The sequence below is a fragment of the Salmo trutta genome, chromosome 9, assembly GCF_901001165.1.
Source record: "Salmo trutta chromosome 9, fSalTru1.1, whole genome shotgun sequence".
Classification (NCBI taxonomy): domain Eukaryota; kingdom Metazoa; phylum Chordata; class Actinopteri; order Salmoniformes; family Salmonidae; genus Salmo; species Salmo trutta.
This window is the reverse complement of record NC_042965.1, coordinates 8,363,217-8,384,256: the sequence shown is the minus strand read 5'-3', so window position 1 is coordinate 8,384,256 and position 21,040 is coordinate 8,363,217. Positions and strand designations below refer to the sequence as shown.

The 21,040-nt window shown below is 41.1% G+C and overlaps 2 protein-coding genes across 6 annotated transcripts in view; one reads left to right on the top strand and one right to left on the bottom strand.

Annotated features, from left to right (window-relative positions):
- Positions 1 to 1,966, top strand: part of aifm3 (AIF family member 3) — a 49,923-nt gene extending 47,957 nt beyond the window's left edge. For all 5 annotated transcript variants that reach the window (XM_029762234.1, XM_029762233.1, XM_029762232.1 and 2 more), the window contains one exon: positions 395 to 1,966. In XM_029762234.1, coding sequence (XP_029618094.1) covers positions 395 to 437 — 43 coding nt within the window. In that variant the 3' untranslated portion in view covers positions 438 to 1,966. The remainder of the gene's footprint in view (positions 1 to 394) is intronic.
- Positions 1,967 to 3,531: 1,565 nt separating this feature from the next.
- On the bottom strand, positions 3,532 to 20,492 carry si:dkey-98f17.5 (uncharacterized). Its single transcript, XM_029762229.1, has 12 exons — positions 20,326 to 20,492; positions 18,890 to 19,001; positions 18,231 to 18,324; positions 15,695 to 15,749; positions 10,924 to 11,064; positions 10,295 to 10,455; positions 8,161 to 8,259; positions 6,774 to 6,919; positions 6,336 to 6,507; positions 5,998 to 6,110; positions 5,769 to 5,856; positions 3,532 to 5,621 (listed from the first exon to the last, which is right to left on the bottom strand). The coding sequence occupies exons 1-12, from the start codon at positions 20,465 to 20,467 to the stop codon at positions 5,568 to 5,570; spliced, it is 1,377 nt and encodes a 458-aa protein (XP_029618089.1). The 5' UTR covers positions 20,468 to 20,492; the 3' UTR covers positions 3,532 to 5,567.
- Between the last annotated feature and the right edge of the window lie 548 nt (positions 20,493 to 21,040).

Genomic DNA, 21,040 nt, shown 5'->3' with positions numbered 1-21,040 from the left:
AGGAGGGTTTACAGTGGGTGTCTGTCCATTTTAAGATGTGTACTGCAATGCTTTACTGTAAACACCGTCTTACTTTCTAATGTTGATCTTTCATTTTTTTAATTGTGCACTCATATAAAATGAAGGCTGTTAACCCGACAACGCAAGTATGAAATCTAAGACGCATGCATTTCTCAATCTCTCCACTAACAATCACCTCATGTGAAACACTGTCAGAACACACAAAAATCAGCCTCGGCATGCTTATTCTATACATGCAGTTCAGTTCCAGTCTTGCACTCTTGTTTTCTGTTGTTCAGAGCCTAGACTACATTATCCACGTCATTCCTGTTTAAACTGCATAATATGCACTCTGAGTGACGATTTTTGTTGTTTTGTTTCCTCCGCATTGCAGGACAGGGGACATGTCTTGGTTGATAGACAAAGGGTCGCAGTGAGCGAGCCTCCCCGTCTCAGTGCGTCTGGGGTCTGTTGGACACTAGAATATGGACACTTTTGGTGCTGGTGAGATGCCGTGCAGCCATACTGTGGACATACAGCAGCAGACCCCTGTCTGGGACTGTTGGAGTCACTCCCCTGGAATCGAGACCGAAATGGTTCTACAGAGAACGTCTACGGTGATGGATTACATACTGTATTCTTACCAATAACATGAGCCATACACGGTTTTAACATGCTCCAATGCTGACTGTGTGGCAGACTGTGTGCTCATAGCTATGTTCTGCGATTTCACAGTAAAGCAATCCTGGATGCAGTCTCTTGTGCTTCTGCGTTATGCATCTACCTGTACACTTTGTTTATAAAGGGCCGGAGAGGGGTGTTAAATATTTTTGTATATGCAACTTTGTATATAGTTATAATCCTCAATACACCGTAACAAAACCGGGCTGTACAATTTTAAACTGGAGTTTTCTATGGTTGAGATCAAACTCATTTAGTTGAGTATGCTCATGTGGGCTAAAACAGACCATGTACAGTATCTGGTAGTTGAAATAATAGGATTTATTATAGATTGCTTCTATAAATTGGGGCTGAACAAAGACATTGTTACCTATCGAAGCCACACAAAAACGCTTAGGTTTGTCAGCTTTGCATTTAGACTTTCAACTGCAATGTTTGCCTCGACCATGCAAATATAAGATAAACTACACCTAATCCGTAGTTGCAGCAATTGAATGTCCCTTTCCCCACTTGATGCGTACATGCACGCGCACGCACACATGAAATCCTCACAATATGATTACAAATCATTCTTTTAAGGAATACAATGCATCCCTTTTTATTGGTGGTGACCTTTGTTGCCTTGCTCATACAGATGCAGGATCTTAATTTGATGCATTTTTAGTTAGGGCAAATCACGTCTGAAACGTTTAAGTGGAAATGTAAAACTTTTAGAAGCCTTTTTAAAAATGGAATACACTAGCTACAAGTTTGCATTTCCTGCATCAGGGTGATCAAATTAAGATACTACATCTGTAGCTTGCACAAACGAGAAATTGAAATGTACTTTAATCTATGTTAATGCTTGCGCAATAGAAAAGGTATGTCTGTGCTTTGTAACGAAACTTAAATGACTGTTGTTCTTTTAGATATGGTCATGTAATATTTGCTGAAGGCTATGAATGCTCTTTGTTACTAACTCAGGGAACTGAAGTTCGAGGCCTGGTCACATTGGGGTTGGTCCTCTGGCAAAAAAAATATATTAACTTGTTGCTTTTATTTTCTTACCATATATTGGTTCTCTGTATTTGAAGAGGTCTTGTTTTCAGAACTTGCTTATCATTTCCTTAGCTGTGTAGAGGAGGAAGTATTCCCATCTCCATTTTGGCATGTTGGAAGATTCCAAAATACTTGAGCCCTGAGGTGAAAAACAAGACCACATTTTAAAAGACCTTCATACAGAGAAGTTTAAATGGTAGTTTTTTTTTTTATAATGGAAACTTTGAAATAAAAGTCTTCAACAATGTTTCCTGTTCTGCTATCAGTATGTATTGGACTTAAAGCTATATTATCTTTTATAAAAGACGACACAAAGCCCTATAAAAGACGACACAAAAGAGGATCTTTTTACACAGCAAATTGGCCAGAGATACCTAGTGTTGATTTTTCAGTGTAACATTTCTAGTGTTGATTCAGGTGTTTTCATTCACTCTGTGTGGTGTTAAACAAAAACCACGACCATCATTATATTTCCCAGTATGCTCTATTGCAGGTACAGTGCATTTTTTTTGAATTGTCTGTTTCCAAAATACATTTTTTGCATGAACACTTGATTAATTTGATGCTACTTAAATATAAATAACATGCGTTTTTCTAAACTAATCCAACTTTCTCTGTATGACTTTTGCAACCGTTACTGAAATGGTTGTTCCTGTTAAGATGGTTTGGGTAGTCTTGCGGGCTACCTTAATCTAATCAACCCAGCAGTCATTCCAAATGTTGGCTATCCCCACTCGGGCTGGATTCCATTAGGAATTACACATCACTTTGCAAGCCAGCATAATGTGACTTGCAGGGCTGATGTGGCCTGTAAACCAATGATGTTACGGTTGATACCAGAGCTCCAAAGCATGAGTCAAAATTGCTAACGCCTTGATCCCACCGACAGTGTCGTTGCACATATCCAGCATCATCTGGATATGATTAACAAAAGTTAAACATTTACCTTCTGCTACCATTTCTGTCTAGCAGTCTACGCATACAGTTTGACTCATATTACGATAAATCAAACGTATGCGCCACACAGAACGCACAGCAACTGCCTCTACATATTCATATACCCCGGATATGACATGTATTTTTACTGCTCTAATTACATTGCTAACTAGTTTATAATAGCAATAAGGCACCTCGGGAGTTTGTGGCATATGGCCAATATGCCACGGCTGTGCCTAACAGCCCTTAGCCGTGGTATATTGGCCATATACCACACCCCCTTGTGCCTTAATTAAGCATCCCAAATAATGACATCGATTACATTTTTTTTTTAAATAGTAAACTTGAAGGCAAAAAGGGAAGCATGATGGGAACCTGGTTATATGCTACTAAGAACAATTTACCACTGCACCACGGAGTTTTGATTAAAACGGTGGCGAATTATTTCTTTTTTTAAATCACACTGCCATATTGCTGACCAGCAGATGTCACTAATGTGCATTGTGGACAGAAAGCCTCAGTTTCCCCATCACTGCTGTAAACCATGAGTTTCAGGGTAAAACTACACCTTCAAAATAAGGCCTTACGAAATGCTTGTTGTATTGTGTTAAATTTGCTTAGGATCTCCCTTGAAGGCTACAAGACTGAAAATGGATGACTACAACAAGCATGTCTCTGTCAAATACATTTATGGGTAGTAACTACACTTCACCCAAAAGGCAAGGCACTCCGGGAAATATGTAAATAAAGCTTTACACAAAACAGTGTCAGAACCTAGATAGACACTGTACCAGTTTTAAATGCAACGTTCTAGTTCTCAGAAACTGATCCCTGGTTTGTGATCGTGATAGAAAATATAAAGAACAATACACAGGATTAATCAGAAAACATTTAATTAACTTATATTCCATTGTTTTTACAGAGTATAGCTTAAAAATGTATGAGGCCTCCTACTTTGAGGCACTGCATCATGTAAACTAGGCTTCAGCTTATCAGACAGTTGAAGATAGACATTCTAGTAGTTATACAAGCAAAAAGTATATGCTTTAAGGAAAATGCAAAAAAACAGGATACATTTACATAATTTAACAAGTATATTATATTGAAAAATAAATAACATCTGAAACACCAGTACACAAGAATCCTAATACATGTAGGAACAGCACCATTTCACAAGAACTTCAGTTGTGATTATTCCCTAAAGCTACATCGAAGACAGATCCAAACGTTGTGTTTAAAGTTTGAAACATTGCAAACAGCACACAGTGGAGGTATTCTGCATTGTACAAGTATAGATGACCTCAAAACAGGCACCTTATGAGGCCAATAAATATATACTGTATTCATTGAAGGCATTGTAGGGTAAGTTATTTTACGTTTCACTGATCCAACGACTAGCAGTAAGACAAACGGTATACTAATCCATATAATTAAGTGTATTATAACCATGTACTACTAAACAACATGAGACATTCAGGAGGTGAAATACACATCAGTGCTTAGTCAGGGCTTCACTTCACAAGCAGGATTATAAACTGGGTGGGTCGAGCCCTGAATGCTGATTGGCTGACAGCCGTGGTGTATCAGTCCGTATACCACGGGTATGACAAAACATTTGTGCTGCTCTAATTACATTCGTAACCAGTTTATAGTAGCAATAAGGCACCTGGGGGGGGTTTGTGATATATGGCCAATATACCACGGCTAAGGGCTGTGTCCAGGCACTCCGCGTTGCGTCGTGCTTAAGAAGAGCCCTTAGCCGTGGTATATTGGCGATATACCACACCTCTGGCCTTATTGCTTAAAAATACTTCTCACACCTTTCACTACTATACTGTGCTGTGTGAACCATTCTACATTCTGTATTGGGAATATTTCTCATGAAAGGAAATAGGAGGCAGGAGAAAGCACTGACCGAACTGACCGTTCTATTTCATTTGCTAACCATGCGGAAGCAGTCTGGTAAAAAAAAGTCAGGCCTTTTAAAATAGTTGACGTGTCTCCATGTATTGCTATAAAACAGCATTCCCTGCCACACAGTGTTGCCACGTCATCATCATCTCTACCTTTGCATTCCCATAGAAGAAAACTAAAATCACCGTCGACACACTTGTTCGTGTTAATCAGCATTATGGAGATTTTTGATTTCTTGTCCAGAGTAGACACTTCTACTGATACTGTAGTTTGTAATACAACATATTCATTACAAAATGTCAAAGGATCCCCCAAGCACGTTCCAACATTATAATCTAAGATGTTTCAAAAAGACATCAAGAAACACCTTTTTTTTTTTAGCTTAGAGAGTCATTTAAGAAAGGTAGCCTATAAACAAGTAAACAGTCCCATACGTGCTTTCAGATGTAAATACATACACGTCCTGAAAAAGTCCCGAGAAATTTCCGATTGAGATACTTCTTAAAATCACAGTTTTCCAACTAAAAAGGCACTTTATATTTCTCTCACAGTATATACTGTATCTCACAAATTGAGTTATACACTGAACAAAAATATGAATGCAAACTGCAACAATTTCAAAGATTTTACTCAGTTATAGTTTGTATAAGGAAATCGGTCAATATAAATAAATAAATTAGGCCCTAATCTACAGATTTCACATGACTGGGCAGGGGCACAGCCATCGGTGGGCCTGGGAGGGCATAGGCCCACACACTTGGGAACCAGGCCCAGCCAATCAGAATGAGTTTTTTTACAGAAATAACTACTCCCCCCCCCCCCCCCCCCAGTGGCATGTAAATGTTTATAAATGTACCAGAAAGCTTCCCAAATTGTGAAATCCTAGGCATGTGAGCCCTTGACCAGTGTGATTATGAAAACACTTACGAAGACGTCCTACAAAACAATTAATCCACGAGAAAGTCCGGCATGTAGATTTCCGATGGATCCGCCCCTTATCAGAAGTCATATTCAGCAGCACACTGCGCGAGATACTCCTCGTATAGCTTTCCCTGTTGAAATAAGTTGAGGATGGAATACAGATGATATGTACCCAGTAGCGCATTTCATGCCTCAGAAATATATCTAAAACGACACACTTGAATACCCAACTTCTTCGACCGAATTGCCGAATGAGAATTATTGCAATGAAATCGCACCTTCTTGGCTTTGACGACATCCTGGACGTAATCGCTGTACTCTGTGAGGCTTCTCTTCTCCTTCTTCGTCAGAGTCCTATTCCCTTGGCTGAGGACACAATCACATGACAACGGCTGTCAATCAAAGTGGGAAACGTTTTCCATGAGGGGGAAAAAAATGGAGTAAGCAATGGATTAGTGTGTGTTTTTTTGTGCGTGAGAAAAAGAGAGAAACAGTGATTCTGCTTACCGGGCAAAATACTTGGCAAGACAAAAGAAAAAGTAGCAGAGTACACCAAATATGATCATAAACAATATCTGGAAATCCTCTGGTATCCAGGTCCACAGAAAGACAACTACACCCTGTTGAGATGAGCATAACAACAGCAGTATTTAGAACAGTATTTTGAGGCAAACGGGATATTATTCATATTCTTGGTTGGTCATGCTCATGACAAGTCTTAAAATGCATTAGAGCTGCATCGTAATGCATCTACAGGAGTGCCTCGGGAAGAGGGGCTAGGGGGGCGATTTGAAATTCAGGGTATGAATGTTAGAGTCAGGGGTTAGGAGTCAGAGGTTACCTACCATGGAGAGCCCAAGGGCTTTGGCCAGCCCATCTCCCAGTAGCTCCTGCAGCTCCTCTGGGGTGAGGGTGTTAACGATGAAGCTGAGGATGAAAAGGCACGGCAGTAGGATGCCCAGTGCCCCACACAGGAAGGAGTGCAGACGGACACTGCTGTTGAAACTCACGTCCGCCCTGCAGGAACACAGACAGACAGAGGCCCTGGGGTTAATGGAGCTTTGTGGCATGTAAAGGCAATAAGAGAGGAATAGCCTGGTCCCCTATTTTTGGGGTTCAGTGCCTTGCTTAAGGGCACAAGGGTAGAATGACACCAGCAACTCTCCAGTGGCCAGTTCAAGCCCCACTTTTCCGTCACCCGTCCCGGGACTTGAACGAGCAACCTTTCGTGTTACTGGTCCACCTCTCAAACCACTAGGATACCTACTGTTTCCTTCTCTTACCTGTCCTGGGACAATTTGCTGTCGATTGTGGAGGAGATGAGGTCACAGTCCTTCTCCAGCTGGTCCAGAGTCTTCTGGACGGCCTGGTTGATGGTCTTCTCTATCGTCTGACACACTCCGTCGATCTGGTTCACACACCGGCTCGGCTGGACAACAGGACAGAGGAATAAGCAGCCAACCTCTTGGTCACACTACATCATCGTCCATAAAGTACACAATGCATTTTGATTCACTTCTGATGTTGATTTACTGTATGTGTCTTGGAGTTTTGAGAAGGAAAGACTGGAAAGTTTGGTGCTAAAATCTAAAGATGTGTTAGTTCTTTTTAACAGCCATGTGCACTTTGATTTATGCCTCAGAAATATATATATATATACATACACGTTTTAAACGTTTTTTCTTTTCTTCTTCACAGTACAGCGGTAAATGTAGAGAGGGAGACAGATAGTAGGAGTATAGAGAGAGAGCGGCCGAGACGGGGCTCGAACCTTTGTTGCCAGGGGACTTTGTAGTCCAGAGTCGGGTGCTTAGATCACTGACTCCGTCACATCGTGTACTTTCTGGTATAGTGGGGCCTCCCCCTCTCTCAGCAGTAATTCATCGGTGCAGGACGAATGCAAAAATCCACCGACCATCCATCGCACAGCCTGACGACCATTGATCACCGGATGAGGGATCCATTACTCAGGTCTGAGGCTGCTAAAGGTGGCTGATCAGGCCAGTTGGTTTATAACCCCTAGTCCCACTGAGACGGAATATAACTCTCCCAGCTGTCATAACACAAGTGATTCATCCTGTTCTCAGCCATCCACAGCCATCAGATCTCCTGATCAGGAGGATTTACCTTCCACAGCAAGAGTGCCTTAAATCCAGACCTAACCAAACTACGTTCAACAGCTGAAGATCGATTAAAGGGAGTAGGCTACACTTGACGGAAATGCTCTAAAACAACACCATAGCCTCCCTCCAGAGGACAGTGTCATGGGTTTAATTCTCATCCGTCCACATGGTTTCAAAATGTAATTATTTTGCACATAAAAGCCTCATATATATCCTACTTGCCCTATTAATGATCAGTTCTGTAGAAATGTATAAAAAAAAATACCTGGTAAAGTAGTAGCTGAAAAGGAAATCTTAATCTTTACCACTACTTGAATGACTTTGTCAAATTAACTGTGAGGCAAGCTAAACGGGGCAGAGAGCGGTAGGGCCTAAATATCCTGTGAAAAAACACCAATACATTTTGTTCTCATTGTACACACACATTGAAATATCAGGAAATGCTTTGAGAATACTTTTTAACCTACATTTGTGACTTTGCGCAGAGTTTTATATTGAACGAGGCCTCTGGGATAGACTTGTCTAGCCTTAGTCCATGATGTCTTACCTTCTGGGGGTTAGGGATGTATATGGTGGGCATCTCAAAGCCACACTTGTTCAGCCCCGGTCGGCGACACAGTTCCTGAACTATCTGCATCATGACACGCTGTTCATGGGAAAACAACAAAAGAAAACAAAAGTATTCTAGAGAGATTCCATGTATGCAATATTCTAAGCTTGGGGAAGTAATATGTGCTATAACACATATTATAAGTTTGTTGGTTCGAGCCCTGAATGCTGCTTGGCTGACAGCTGTGATTTACAGTGTATTCGAAAAATATTCAGATCCCTTGACTTTTTCCACATTTTGTTACGTTACAGCTTTACTGTAAAATGGATTAAATTGTTTATTCCCCCTCATCCATCTACACACAATACCCCATTATGACAAGGCAAAAACTGAAATATCAGACTTACTTTACTCAGCACTTTGCTGAAGCACCTTTGGCATCAATTACAGCCTCGTGTCTTCTTGGGTATGACGCTACAAGCTTGGCACACCTGTATTTGGGGAGTTTGTCCCATTCCTCTCTGCAGATCTTGTCAAGCTCTGTCAGGTTGGATGAGGAGCGTTGCTGCACAGCTATTTTCAGGTCTCTCCAGAAAATGTTCGATCCGGTTCAAGTCCGAGCACAGGCTGGGCCACTCAAGGACATTCAGAGACTTGTCCCGAAGCCACTCCTGCGTTGTCTTGGGTGTGAGCTAAGGGTCGTTGTCCTGTTGGAAGGTGAACCTTCACCCCAGTCTGAGGTCCTGAGTGCTCTGGAGCAAGTTTTCATCAGGGATCTCTGTACTTTGCGCCGTTCATCTTTCCCTCGATCCTAACTAGTCTCCCAGTCCCTGCCTCTGAAAAACATCCCCACAGCATGATGCTGCCACCACCATGCTTCACCATAGGGATGGTGCCAGGTTTCCTTCAGACGTGACGCTTGGCATTCAGGCCAAAGAGTTCAATCTTGGTTTGTGCCTTTTATTGAGGAGTGGCTTCCGTCTGGCCATTCTACCATAAAGGCCTGATTGGTGGAGTGTTGCAGAGATGGTTCTCCTTCTGGAAGGTTCTCCACAGAGGAACTCTGGAGCTTTGTCAGAGTGACCATCGTGCTCTTGGTCACCTCCCCGACTAAGGCCCTTCTCCCCCGATTGCTCAGTTTGGCCGGGCGGCCAGCTCTAGGAAGAGTCTTGGTGCTTCCACATTTCTTCCATTTAAGAATGATGGAGGCCACTGTGTTCTTGGGGACCTTCAATGCTGCAGAAATGTTTTGGTACCCAGATCTGTGCTGACACAATCCTGTCTCAGAGCTCTATGTTCCTTGGACATCATGGCTTGGTTTTTGTTTTGACATGCACTGTCAACAGTGGGACCTTATATAGTCAGGTTTGTGCCTTTCCAAATCATGTCCAATCATTTTTAATTTTGCATAGGTGGACTCCAATCAAGTTGTAGAAATATCTCAAGGATGATCAATAGAAACAGGATGCACCTGAGCTTAATTTCGAGTCTCATAGCAAAGGGTCTGAATACTTATGTATCTTTTTTATTTTTAATAAATGTGCAAACATTTCTAAAATCCTCATTATGGGGTATTGTGTGTAGATTGATGAGGATTTTAATTTATTTCATCCATTTTAGAATAAGGCTGTAAAGTAACAACATGTGGAAAAGGGGGAGGGGTCTGAATACTTTTTGAATACACTGTATTGGATCGTATGGCACGGGTATGACAAAACATTTATTTTTACTACTTTAATTACATTGGTAACCAGTTTATAATAGCAATAAGGCACCTCAGGGATTTGTGAATATGGCCAATATTTAACGGCTAAGGGCTATGGTATACGCAGAGTGCCTGGACACCGCCCTTAGCCGTTGTATATTGGCCATATACCACACCTCCTCGGGCCTTATTGCTTAATTATGATGTGATAAAAATAGTAGATGTAATTCAAATTGGTAAGTTAAATACATTTGTTATACCACACAGCAACTGCTATAATGGGCTTCAAAATCTAATCCATTCTGAACCAGCTAGCATAAACCAACACACATTTCTCTCCACAGACATCGATCCAGTCACTGCATGGACAGCAGAGGGATCTAGATGGAGGTTAAATGGACAGTACATCGTCAAAGAGTAACTGACCTGTCTGTCCGTCTCCCTCCCGGCTTCATCTGCCTTGCTGAGGTAGAAGCGCAGCTTGTCCGCAACCTTATCGCTCAGCTTCTCCACGATGTTGAGTGTGCGCTTGCACAGCGCCTGGCCCATGGGGTCGAAGAACACAAAGACCAGGTCCGCCTGCTCCCCTGGAAAGAGGCACCCCCACGTAGAATGTGTTTATAAAAGATACAATCAAATCCCCCCCAAAATAAATATTTGTCACATGCGCCGAATAACTGGTGTAGACTTTACCGTGAAATGCTTGCTTAAGAGCCCTTCCCAACATTGCAGAGTTTAAAAATAGCAACACAAGAGGAATAAAATAAACAAAAATGTAGCTATATACAGGGAGTAGCGGTACCAGATAATGTGCAGGGGTAGGAGGTATTTGAGGTAGATATGTACATGAAGGCAGGGTAAAGTGTCTAGGCATCAGAGTGATTACAAAAGATCCTCTTTGTGCTATCCCATCCTCCCCCACGCACCAACATACCAGAATGATTACACAAGGTGATGCAGTCCTGCCTATGTGACGGGATCAGGGCGTGTGTGTGGGTGAGAACGTGTGCTTTAACAGTATATCAAGCCACACCAGCGAAGGGAATGAGTCATACCAAACGAGGTGATCGCGCGGTTGACATCAAAGGGATAGACCATGTCCCCATCCACCAGGCCCGGTGTGTCCACGAACGTCACCAGACTAAACTTCTTCTGCTTGGAGGTGGAGATCTCAGCCGACAGATAGTCCGTAACACCTACAACACACGCCAACAAAGTCAGCCGGACCCAATTTGCTCCCTATCCCTCCCCCTTGGCCCGGACCCTTTAACTTGATCAGGTCTGTAAGGTCTGGATAGGTGTAAGCAGTGTAGTGGTGGAGCTTCCACCATATTGCTTCTACCTTCCATATCTGCAAACATTGGACGAGCCAAGAGGAAGAGGTAAGGAGTGAATCGGGACTGTCTGTGTGCATACAGTGCCTTCAGGAAGTATTCATACCGTATTCATACCCTTTGACATATTCCACTTGTTGTGGAATACATCTTGTTGTGTTACAGCCTGAATTCAAAATTAATTAAATATATTTTTTCCCTCACCCATCTACACACAATACTCCATAATGACAAACTGAAAACATGTTTTTTTTAATGTTTGCAAATTAAATACATAAATATCTCATTTACATAAGTATTCACTGCGTCAATACTTTGTGGAAGCATCTTTGGCAGCGATTACAGCTGTGAGTCTTTCTGGGTAAGTCTCTAAGAGCTTTCCACACCTGGATTGTGCAACATTTGTCCATTATTCTTTAAAAATTCTTCAGTCAAAATGGTTGTTGATCATTGATAGACAACCATTTTCAGGTCTTGCCATAGATTTTCCAAGTAGATTTAAGTCTAAAATGTAACTTGGCCACTCAGGAACATTCACTGTCGTCTTGGTAAGCAACTCCAGTGTAGATTTGGCCTTGTGTTTTAGGTTATTATCCTGCTGAAAGGTGAATTCATCTCCCAGTGTCTGGTGGAAAGCAGACTGAACCAGGTTTTCCTCTAGGAGTTTGCCTGTGCTTAGCTCCTTTCCATTTCTTTTTAATCCTGGAAAAACTCCCCAGTCCTTAACGATTACAAGCATACCCATAACATGATGCAGCCACCACTATGCTTAAAAATATGGAGAGTGGTACACAGTAATGGGTTGTATTGGATTTGCCCCAAACATAACACTTTGTATTCTTGACAAAAAGTGAATTGCTTTGCAGTATTACTTTAGTGCCTTGTTGCAAACAGGATGCATGTTTGGAATCTTTAAAAAAAATTCTGTACAGGCTTCTTGCTTTTCACTCTGTCAATTAGGTTAACATTGTGGAGTAACTACAATGCTGTTGATCTATCCTCAGTTTTCTATCACAGCCATTAAACTCTGTAACTGTTTTAATGTCACCATTGGTATGGTGAAAAGCCCTGGGCGGTTTCATTCCTCACCCGGCAACTAAGTTAGGAAGGACGCCTGTATCTTTGTAGTGACTGGGTGTATTGAGACACCAATTTTAATTAATAACTTCACCATGCTCAAATGGATATTCAATGTCTGCTTTTAATTTTTTACCCATCTACCAATGGGTGCCCTTCTTTGCGAGGCATTGGAAAACCTCCCTGGTCTTTGCGGTTGAATCTGTGAATTTCACTGCTCGACTAAGGGACCTTAAAGATAATTGCGGTACAGAGATGAGGTAGTCATTCAAAAACCATGTTAAACACTATTATTGCATGCAGAGTGAGTCCATGCTACTTATTATGTGACTTGTTAAGCACATTTGTACTCCTAACTTATTTAGGCTTGCCAATAACAAATGGGTTGAATACTTATTGACTCAAGACATTTCAGCTTGAGTTGTTAAAAAAAAATGGAAAACATGATTCCACTTTGACATTATGTGGTATTGTGTGTAGACCAGTGACATTATTTGTGTAGACCAGTGACAAAAAAAATCTAAATTGAATCCATTTTAAATTCAGGCTGTAACACAATAAAATGTGGAAAAAGTCAAAGGCGCTGTAAAGGAGGCTGGACTAAAGTGTGGCCCTTGTGGAGAACTTGTGGGTGATAAATAAGAAGTGGAGTCCCGTTGAAGGCTGTCAGCACTAAAATCTGTTTTATTTGTTGCCCATAAAGCTGCAGTGCGGTCAATACTTGGAAAGCTGAGGACGATGCCCGCAGCGCTAGTCTGCAAGAATGCAAGGACTGTCTATTCTACTTTTTATTTTTACGATTTTGCATACGCCTGCAGTAACAATTAGGATGAACCATTTGTAAACAATTTCAATAACCTTTTGATTGGATCCAGAACGAGTAGTGCAGTGCAGTAGGCTACTTCACTAAAAACCCTCTACTCAGACAAAAACAAAACACGGCCTCAGATCAACCCTCAATTTGACTCGTAAGGTCTGAATTATGCCTTTACCGTCCCCATCTGCAGAGAGGTCTGTAGTCATAGTTACCCACAACAGCTCTTCAACTGGCAGCTTTACAGAGGGGAGTGAGACATAAAGCTAGCCAGTGAAGAACGACTGTGAAGCAACGCACAGTGGGGGTTACATGACACACACACACACACCATGTACTCTAGCTATGACTGACACCCCCCCCCCCCCCCTTCCCTCTCAGAATCAGAACAGGATGACTGTTGAGAGACACATACCCACCTTCCTCCCCCACTTGGGATGACACTGGGGCTTTATCATTGCGAGAGGCAGGTGTTACCAGCCAGTACAAATCACAGCCTTGTGCTGCTCTTGCCGTTGGTGCACATTAGCATTCCCAACATTCTCCTATATCAACGCGGCTGCTCGCTCCCCTAATGCGTCAATCTCCCTAGCGGCTCGAGACGAGATGAGACGTCTCCATAGACTTCCACCCACACGGCCCTGTCTCCAATCACGGCACAACCAAGACTCAAGGACAAGGTCCCTTTCACAGCACAACAGAGGGGCATGTCAAACACAGTTAATGAGGTCCAGCACCCATAACTGCGCGCCAGTTGGGTCCAGTTCTAAGACGTTAAGGGTGCAGCGCAGACTCCTGTGTCTGTCCCTATAGGGGTTGACAGACAGAAGACAACTTGTGCTTTTACCATTGTCGTTATACAAGAAGAACATCTAAAAAATAGCCAAATCAAATAGATTAGATACAGACATGCTGCCCCAGTATGGGATAGAATCCTTCATTGCAAGAGGCCCCCACCAATAAGCTTCTTGAAAGGTGAAAAGGTAAAGAGAGTGAGATATTCTATTCTGGCCCTGCTAGTGCTGGGCTTGCCCCCTCAGACAGAGGGATAGATACCCGGCATATCCAGTGCACCAGGATAAGGTCAAAGGCTGCAACAAAATGCTGCATCACCCAAGACTGCAAGACAACGTGACCCTGCGGGGCAGCACAGGGCATGGGGGGTGTTTATATCAAGTGTCTCGAAGTAGAAGTACCAATTTATGATCAGTTTTGCCGTTTAGGTCACAATTAATAAGATTGTAGGGACAGGGGACGCCGATCTAGTTTGATACACATGGCTCCAGAGCCGCCTGTGTTAAACCCAATCCAGGCAAACTCAAGTACTGTAGTATAGATTACCCAACCAGAGTTGGACCAAACTGACGGCTGTCAAAACGGATAACTTGACATGCCATTTCGATGCAGTACATCAAATTTGAGATCTGAACATGTAACCTCTTGACATGACTTTGATTAAAGAATGCTGTTCTAACACTGTGGAAATGACACTAAACATATTACTGGATTAAACACCTGTTCCTCAAGAGTGCACACTCTTGTTCTGACAAGAGTATCAAGCAAATAGAGACATTAGTCTTGAAAGACAGTGTAAACCAGCAAACAAATGGCAATAATCTCACGGAGGACAGATTTCGATGAGTCATCCTCCACCGCTTAATAACATCTCAACATGTCTTTGGAGAACGGCGTTGGTGTGGGTGGTGATGTGGAGATAAATAGCTAGCTGTATCCAGGACATTTTTAATCTCAATATCAAATCATTTCTGGGTAACAATTACTGTGATCATTTTTACACTTTTAATTGAAAACAATAAAAAATTGCCTCTTAGCAAAATGCAATTTCTCAAGCAAGAATTGTGCTAGGACTGTCTGGGAGTGGTCTGAGAGAGGGGCCTAATTGGAGGAGCCGAATGGGAGGGACGTGTAACTTGAAAACTATCTGTTGTTTGTTATTGGTCTATTAAAAACATAGACCGCCTGACAGAGTGAAAATGAATATGAAATTTCAGGCGGTCTTTTCAAACAGAGCATACACTAAAATTGCATTAATCATAATTCTCACAATTTCACAGTATTATTCCAACCTCAGTGTGGAAATATATATAAAACACTGGAAAATCATGTTTTTGACTGCATTGCTCTTTTAAGCCTTTACACCAGCGTAAAGTTTGCATTAATTAAAGGGAATTAAAACCGTTTACCGTGAAATGGTCTGTATTTACTAACATTTCTGTGTTTTAGTCCTCCCTGAACAGAATAGATGAAAACTTAACAGGAGCAAAATCTGCTCCAGAGTAAACACTTTTAGGTGGTTCTGAGGTGCACCAAAATGTGCCTACCATAAGAATAATGGACAGAAGCACACAAATGAGTCATGAAGTTACAGGTGTGCAGACTTTCCTGCCGCTGTGAAAACGACAATGGGTTCAAAATAGGAATACAGCATTCAAAAAAAAAAACTGTGAAATAGGCAGAATATAAAGCTGTGGAAGTTTTTACTCTGTAACTACTCACGCAAGAGAAAAACATAAATTGTGCCACAAACAGACTCGTACCAGGTACACTGGAAAAGGTTTCTGACGACAGGGGAAACCCTACCTTTAAACTCCAGGAGTGGTCGGAAATGAGGGTAGAGATGGAGCGTGGCATTTCCCTGTGGAAGATAAAAAGATAGTGAGAGAGGTGGTAGGAACAGACAGAAAATGTCTAGCTACGTGTGGACTTGTTGGGAGCCCAGCTGGTCAGAAAGATGTCTTCCTCCAGGCGAGGCGATATTCTTGGTCTCAATGCCAGGGGCTTTGCTGCAGCTTGCGCATGGCCCTTCCTGTATATAAAGCAGATCATCCTTCCAGTCCTTCACTATAATTACATTATTCATCTTCATCTCCTTCACCAAGGTAGGGGAGGGAGAGCGAGAGAGAGAAAGAAGCTTGTTGCCTAGCCTGATGATACTGCAAATATGCCACTCTCTCTCTCTCTCTGCGTGCAGCCCAGCCCCTCTGGGGATGTAGCAGCATGCAGAGTGAGCCGTCACCACTGTATGTACCATTACGTTTACACAGGCATACATGCATCTCATCGCATTGTACAACTATACGGAGTTAATATAATGTCAAAACTAGATGTAATGCGTGCGGCATTATCTGCGTGTTGCATGGTACCTGCACAATTGGTTTATTTAAACAAACCTAACTCATACGAGCGCAATTTCACTGCAGTGATATTATTCAAGTCATCAAATGAAAGTTTGTTCGATTTTTTACAGACCTCAAAAGTAGAGTAATATATCAAGATGCAACCACGTCCCAATGTAATATACAGAATATATCATATGTAATTTAGCAGAAGCTTTTATCCAAAGCAACTTACATTCATACGTGAATACAGTGCCCTCCATAATTACTGGGATAGTGAAGCATATTTTCTTCTTTTAGCTCTGTACTCCAGCACTTGGATTTGAAATGACACAGTGCAGACTATCCCCTTTAATTTGAGGGTATTTTCATCCATATCGGGGGAACTGTGTAGAAATTACAGCACTTTTTATACATAGTCCCCCCATTTTAGGAGACCCAAAGTATTGGGACAAATTCACTTATATGTATATTAAAGTAGTCAAAAGTGTAGTATTTGGTCCCATATTCCTAGCACACAATAATTACATCAAGCTTGTTAACCTACGTTGTCGGATGAATTTGCTGTTTGTTTTGGTTGCGTTTTAGATTATTTTGTGCCCAATAGAATATAATTGGTAAAAATACACCTTATGGAACAGCGGGGACTGTGAAGAGACACACACAAAGTACAGAAACATTGCATACGCACACAAGCGCTAGTACACACACGTACATTGTAGTATGGTGGTATTATACATTTTGTGTTGTAGATATGTAGCAGTGTAATAATGCCATATGACGTACTGTTTTATTGTACATGTAATGTAAGTGCCTTAATGTGTTTAGACCCCAGGAAGAGTAGCTGCTGCCTTGGCGACAGCTAATGGGGATCCCTAATTAATACAAATACAAAAAGTCAATAAATACAAATGGTAAATAATGTAGTGTAATTTTCAAGTCACTTTTATTGTAAATAAGAATATAATATGCTTCTAAACACTTCTACATTCATGTGGATGCTACCATGATTACAGATAGTCCTGAATTAATTGTGAATAATGATGAGTGAGAAAGTTAAGACACACAAATATCATACCCCAAAAATGCTAACCTCCCCTGTTATTGTTATGGTGAGTGGTTAGCATTTCTTAACTTTGACTTGTCGTTATTCACGATTCATTCAGGACTATCCATATTCATGGTAGCATCCACATGAATGTAGAAGTGTTAAGAAACATATTATATTATAATTTACAATAAAAGTGACTCCAAAAATGACACAATACATTATTTAGCATTCATTTATATTGGGCACAAAATAGTCTGAAACACAACCAAAACAAATAGCCAATGCATCCAACAAGTGTGTAGAGTTACAAGCTTGGCGTAATCATTACGTGCTAGGAATTTGGGACCAAATACTAAACTTTTGACTACTTTAATATATACGGTATAGGTTAATTTGTACTAATACTTTCGGTCCCCTAAAACAGGGGGACTATGTACAAAAAGTGCTGTAATTTCTAAACGGCTCACCCGGTATAGATGAAAATACTCTCAAATGAAAGCTGACAGTCTAACCTCGTAGTCATTATATCATTTATACTTGCAAGTGCTGCAGTACAGAGTCAAAACAACAAGTGTGTCACTGTCTCAATAATTACGGAGGGCACTGTACATCAATGTGTAGATCCAGCCATTTGCCTAAATCCCAAATGAGTGGAAATGATTTGAAAGTGTACATCTAACATGACAGCACCAACGCTGTAAAGATTTCCTGAATATGTACCAGTGGTGACCAACAACAGGCTCCAGTGATCATAGTTATGGCTATAATGAGTGAGATTCATGGCGCCAGCAACAGTAAACCATTGGTAAGCAATTATTAGCATACCACAAGGCTTATTATTATGCTATTCAATCGCCCCTGGCTGAATACGAAGCAAGTTCTTCACAACATGGTTAAAAGTGCTTTGAGAGACATTCGCAGCAGCGGTGGCGTGGTGCTACAAACTTACCGTCAGTGATTCTCTTTTCCGACCACTTGTTATGAATGTAAATCCCTGCGTTTCTATGGCAACGCCTGTTTTCTGTATATGTTCTTCCACATACCTGAAATGGCAGCAAGTGAAATTGAAATTGGGTCAACAATTGTGTGAAACCCACTGCACATTGACAAATTCCATCACTGGGGGATTATTATTATTTTTTTAAATCACAGAATCAAACTTGCTAGTTATTATTGATTTCAAATGTATGTGCGACTATGAGATTCATGATATCCTTTAGGATAAAGTGATAATGAAAATGTTACACAAAGCAAATGCAAAACAAAAACAGAATCTCTACATGTCATATTCATTAAACAGACTCATACATCTACATTCTTAGGTATTTCACATCCTCGCTAAATTGATAGATTCCTTTCTTTCCATTAGGAAAGGTCTCGGATAAATAAGTCACCGGATTGTTAGACCACAACGTCTAGGCTAATACTGCATCTTGTAGCACCTCCAATCCACGTCCCTGTGTGGACATTCGTCAGCCTCATTTTAACAAACATTCTTGCCTCTTCCTTTCTCTTGCTCTCTTTCCTTCCTTCCTACACTCGACTCGGCTCTTGATTGTGGCCTAGCCTGTGCTGATCCTTAGCAGTTATACTAGGGAGCTATATTACCAATTAATAAATGAGCTTTTTCCAGCAGAGTGGTTCCCCATTATCATCACAATGATCTTCTTCCGTGGAGGAAGGAGCCGGAGACCCAGTCGGCTTGCTATCTTCACCAGCCCTGAACACACACAGACATACACAGATCAGCTGGCTTTCGTTTCATTCGGACACTACCGTTTCAGTATGGGTCAGGCAAGCCGTGATATCAAATCTAATCTAATTTTATTTGCCACATGCTTTGTAGACAACAGGTGTAGACTAACAGTGAAATGCTTACTTTTGGGTCCTTTTTCCAACAATGTTTTCTAAGACCCATTTTCCATCTTTATCCAGATATCACAACATGTACTTATGCCACATTTATAAGAAGAAAAAAAATGGTTTAAAAATGTATCTATGCATTCATTTCCCAAAAATGAACATATGATGTTATCTAGTTCAGGGAATAGGCCATGAACATAGAGTAGGCCCTAGGCCCCGAGAGCATGATCTGGTCAACAAACTGCAGTGGTGTAAAGTATTTAAGTAAAAATACTTTAATAAAGTACTACTTACATTTTTTTTTTAGGGTATCTGTACTTTACTAATTATATTTTTTCCAACTTTTACTTCACTATATCCCTAAAGAAAATAATGTACTTTTTACTCAATACATTTTCCCTGACACCCAAAAGTACTCGTTACAATTTGACAGGAAAATGGTCCAATTAACACACTTAATGGTCATCCCTGCTGCCTCTAATCTGGCGGACTCACTAAACACAAACGCTTCATTTGTAAATGATGTCTGCGTGTTGGATTGTGCCTCTGGCTATTTGCCAATAAATACATAAAAAGAAAATGATGCCGTCTGGTTTGCTTATTATAAGGAATTTGGAATGGTTTATACTTTTACTTTTGATACTTAAGTACATTTTAGCAATTCCATTTACGTTTGACACTTAAGTAAGTATATTTAAAACCAAATACTTTTGGACTTTTACTCAAGTGGTATTTTACTGGGTCTCTAACTTTTACTTGAGTCATTTTCTATTAAGGTATCTTTACTTTTACTCAAGTATGACAATTGAGTACTTTTTCCACCACTGACAAACTGTAGGCTATATTTCTTATTTAAAATATGACAAATATGACATATGACCAATATTGTACATTTTCTTTAATGCCAAATACACACCCAAACACTTGGTTAAAGACTTGGTTAAAACAACAACACAAAGACGTTTACCACTGTAAAATACCCTGTTTGTTTGGGGTGGGTGACATATTACTGGATAGTGACAGACAACGCTTGATGACCAGAGTAGAATATTCGAACACGTGTAACACAAGCATGAACTTTTAAATAAATTGCTACTTTGTTGCACAGCAGGCATGACGAATATGCACGGCTGTTCTATTGATCCTATAGGCTATGTGTGTAGAAATAGCTTGCTATTTACCGTTGTCGCTGTCGATATATAAATTGTGGCATTCTCTCAAGATTCGTTCACTAGGTGTGGTGATCGCGGATTCCAGAGGGTTTGCCACAGAACGGGGCTTTCTCCCGCCCGACATGACAGCTGCAGAACTACCTTCCACCATCTTTAAAATGACAGGGGGAACGTTTACGGTGTTGCACAGTGTCTATGATTTGCTCACAGATAGAACAATTTGCGTTTTAGACGAGGTTACGGCTAGATTGAATACAGTTGCCAAATTGACGTCTAAAGTAGATTTGTTTTGTGTGCAGTTTAGCATTTTAGCTAACTCAACATTTTTCCGAACCTTAATTGAATTATCCTCGTTCAAATATTTTTTATTGAACACACACACAAGAATGGTGTATAGGTATAAAAGACAAGTTTACAGTTTTTATCTAAACATAAGAGAACAGACATTAACCAAAAGAGCCAGAGTTCTGGGCACAAAACAAATATTACAAAACAAGACATACAGAACAAGGACAGGTAGAGAGAAAAAAGGGTCGATGTAACCCCCCCACTTATACCCCCCTTTATCCCCCCTTATTCCACCCTATTCCCCTCCCAACTGCTCGGGTGGCGGGGCCAGCACATGCTGCCCAAAGGTAGATTACCATATGACAATTGAGAGTGCGTTAAAAAGTGCAAATTCACAGCGCCGCCTGGGCCAAGTAAGAGAGGAAAGGCTGCCAGA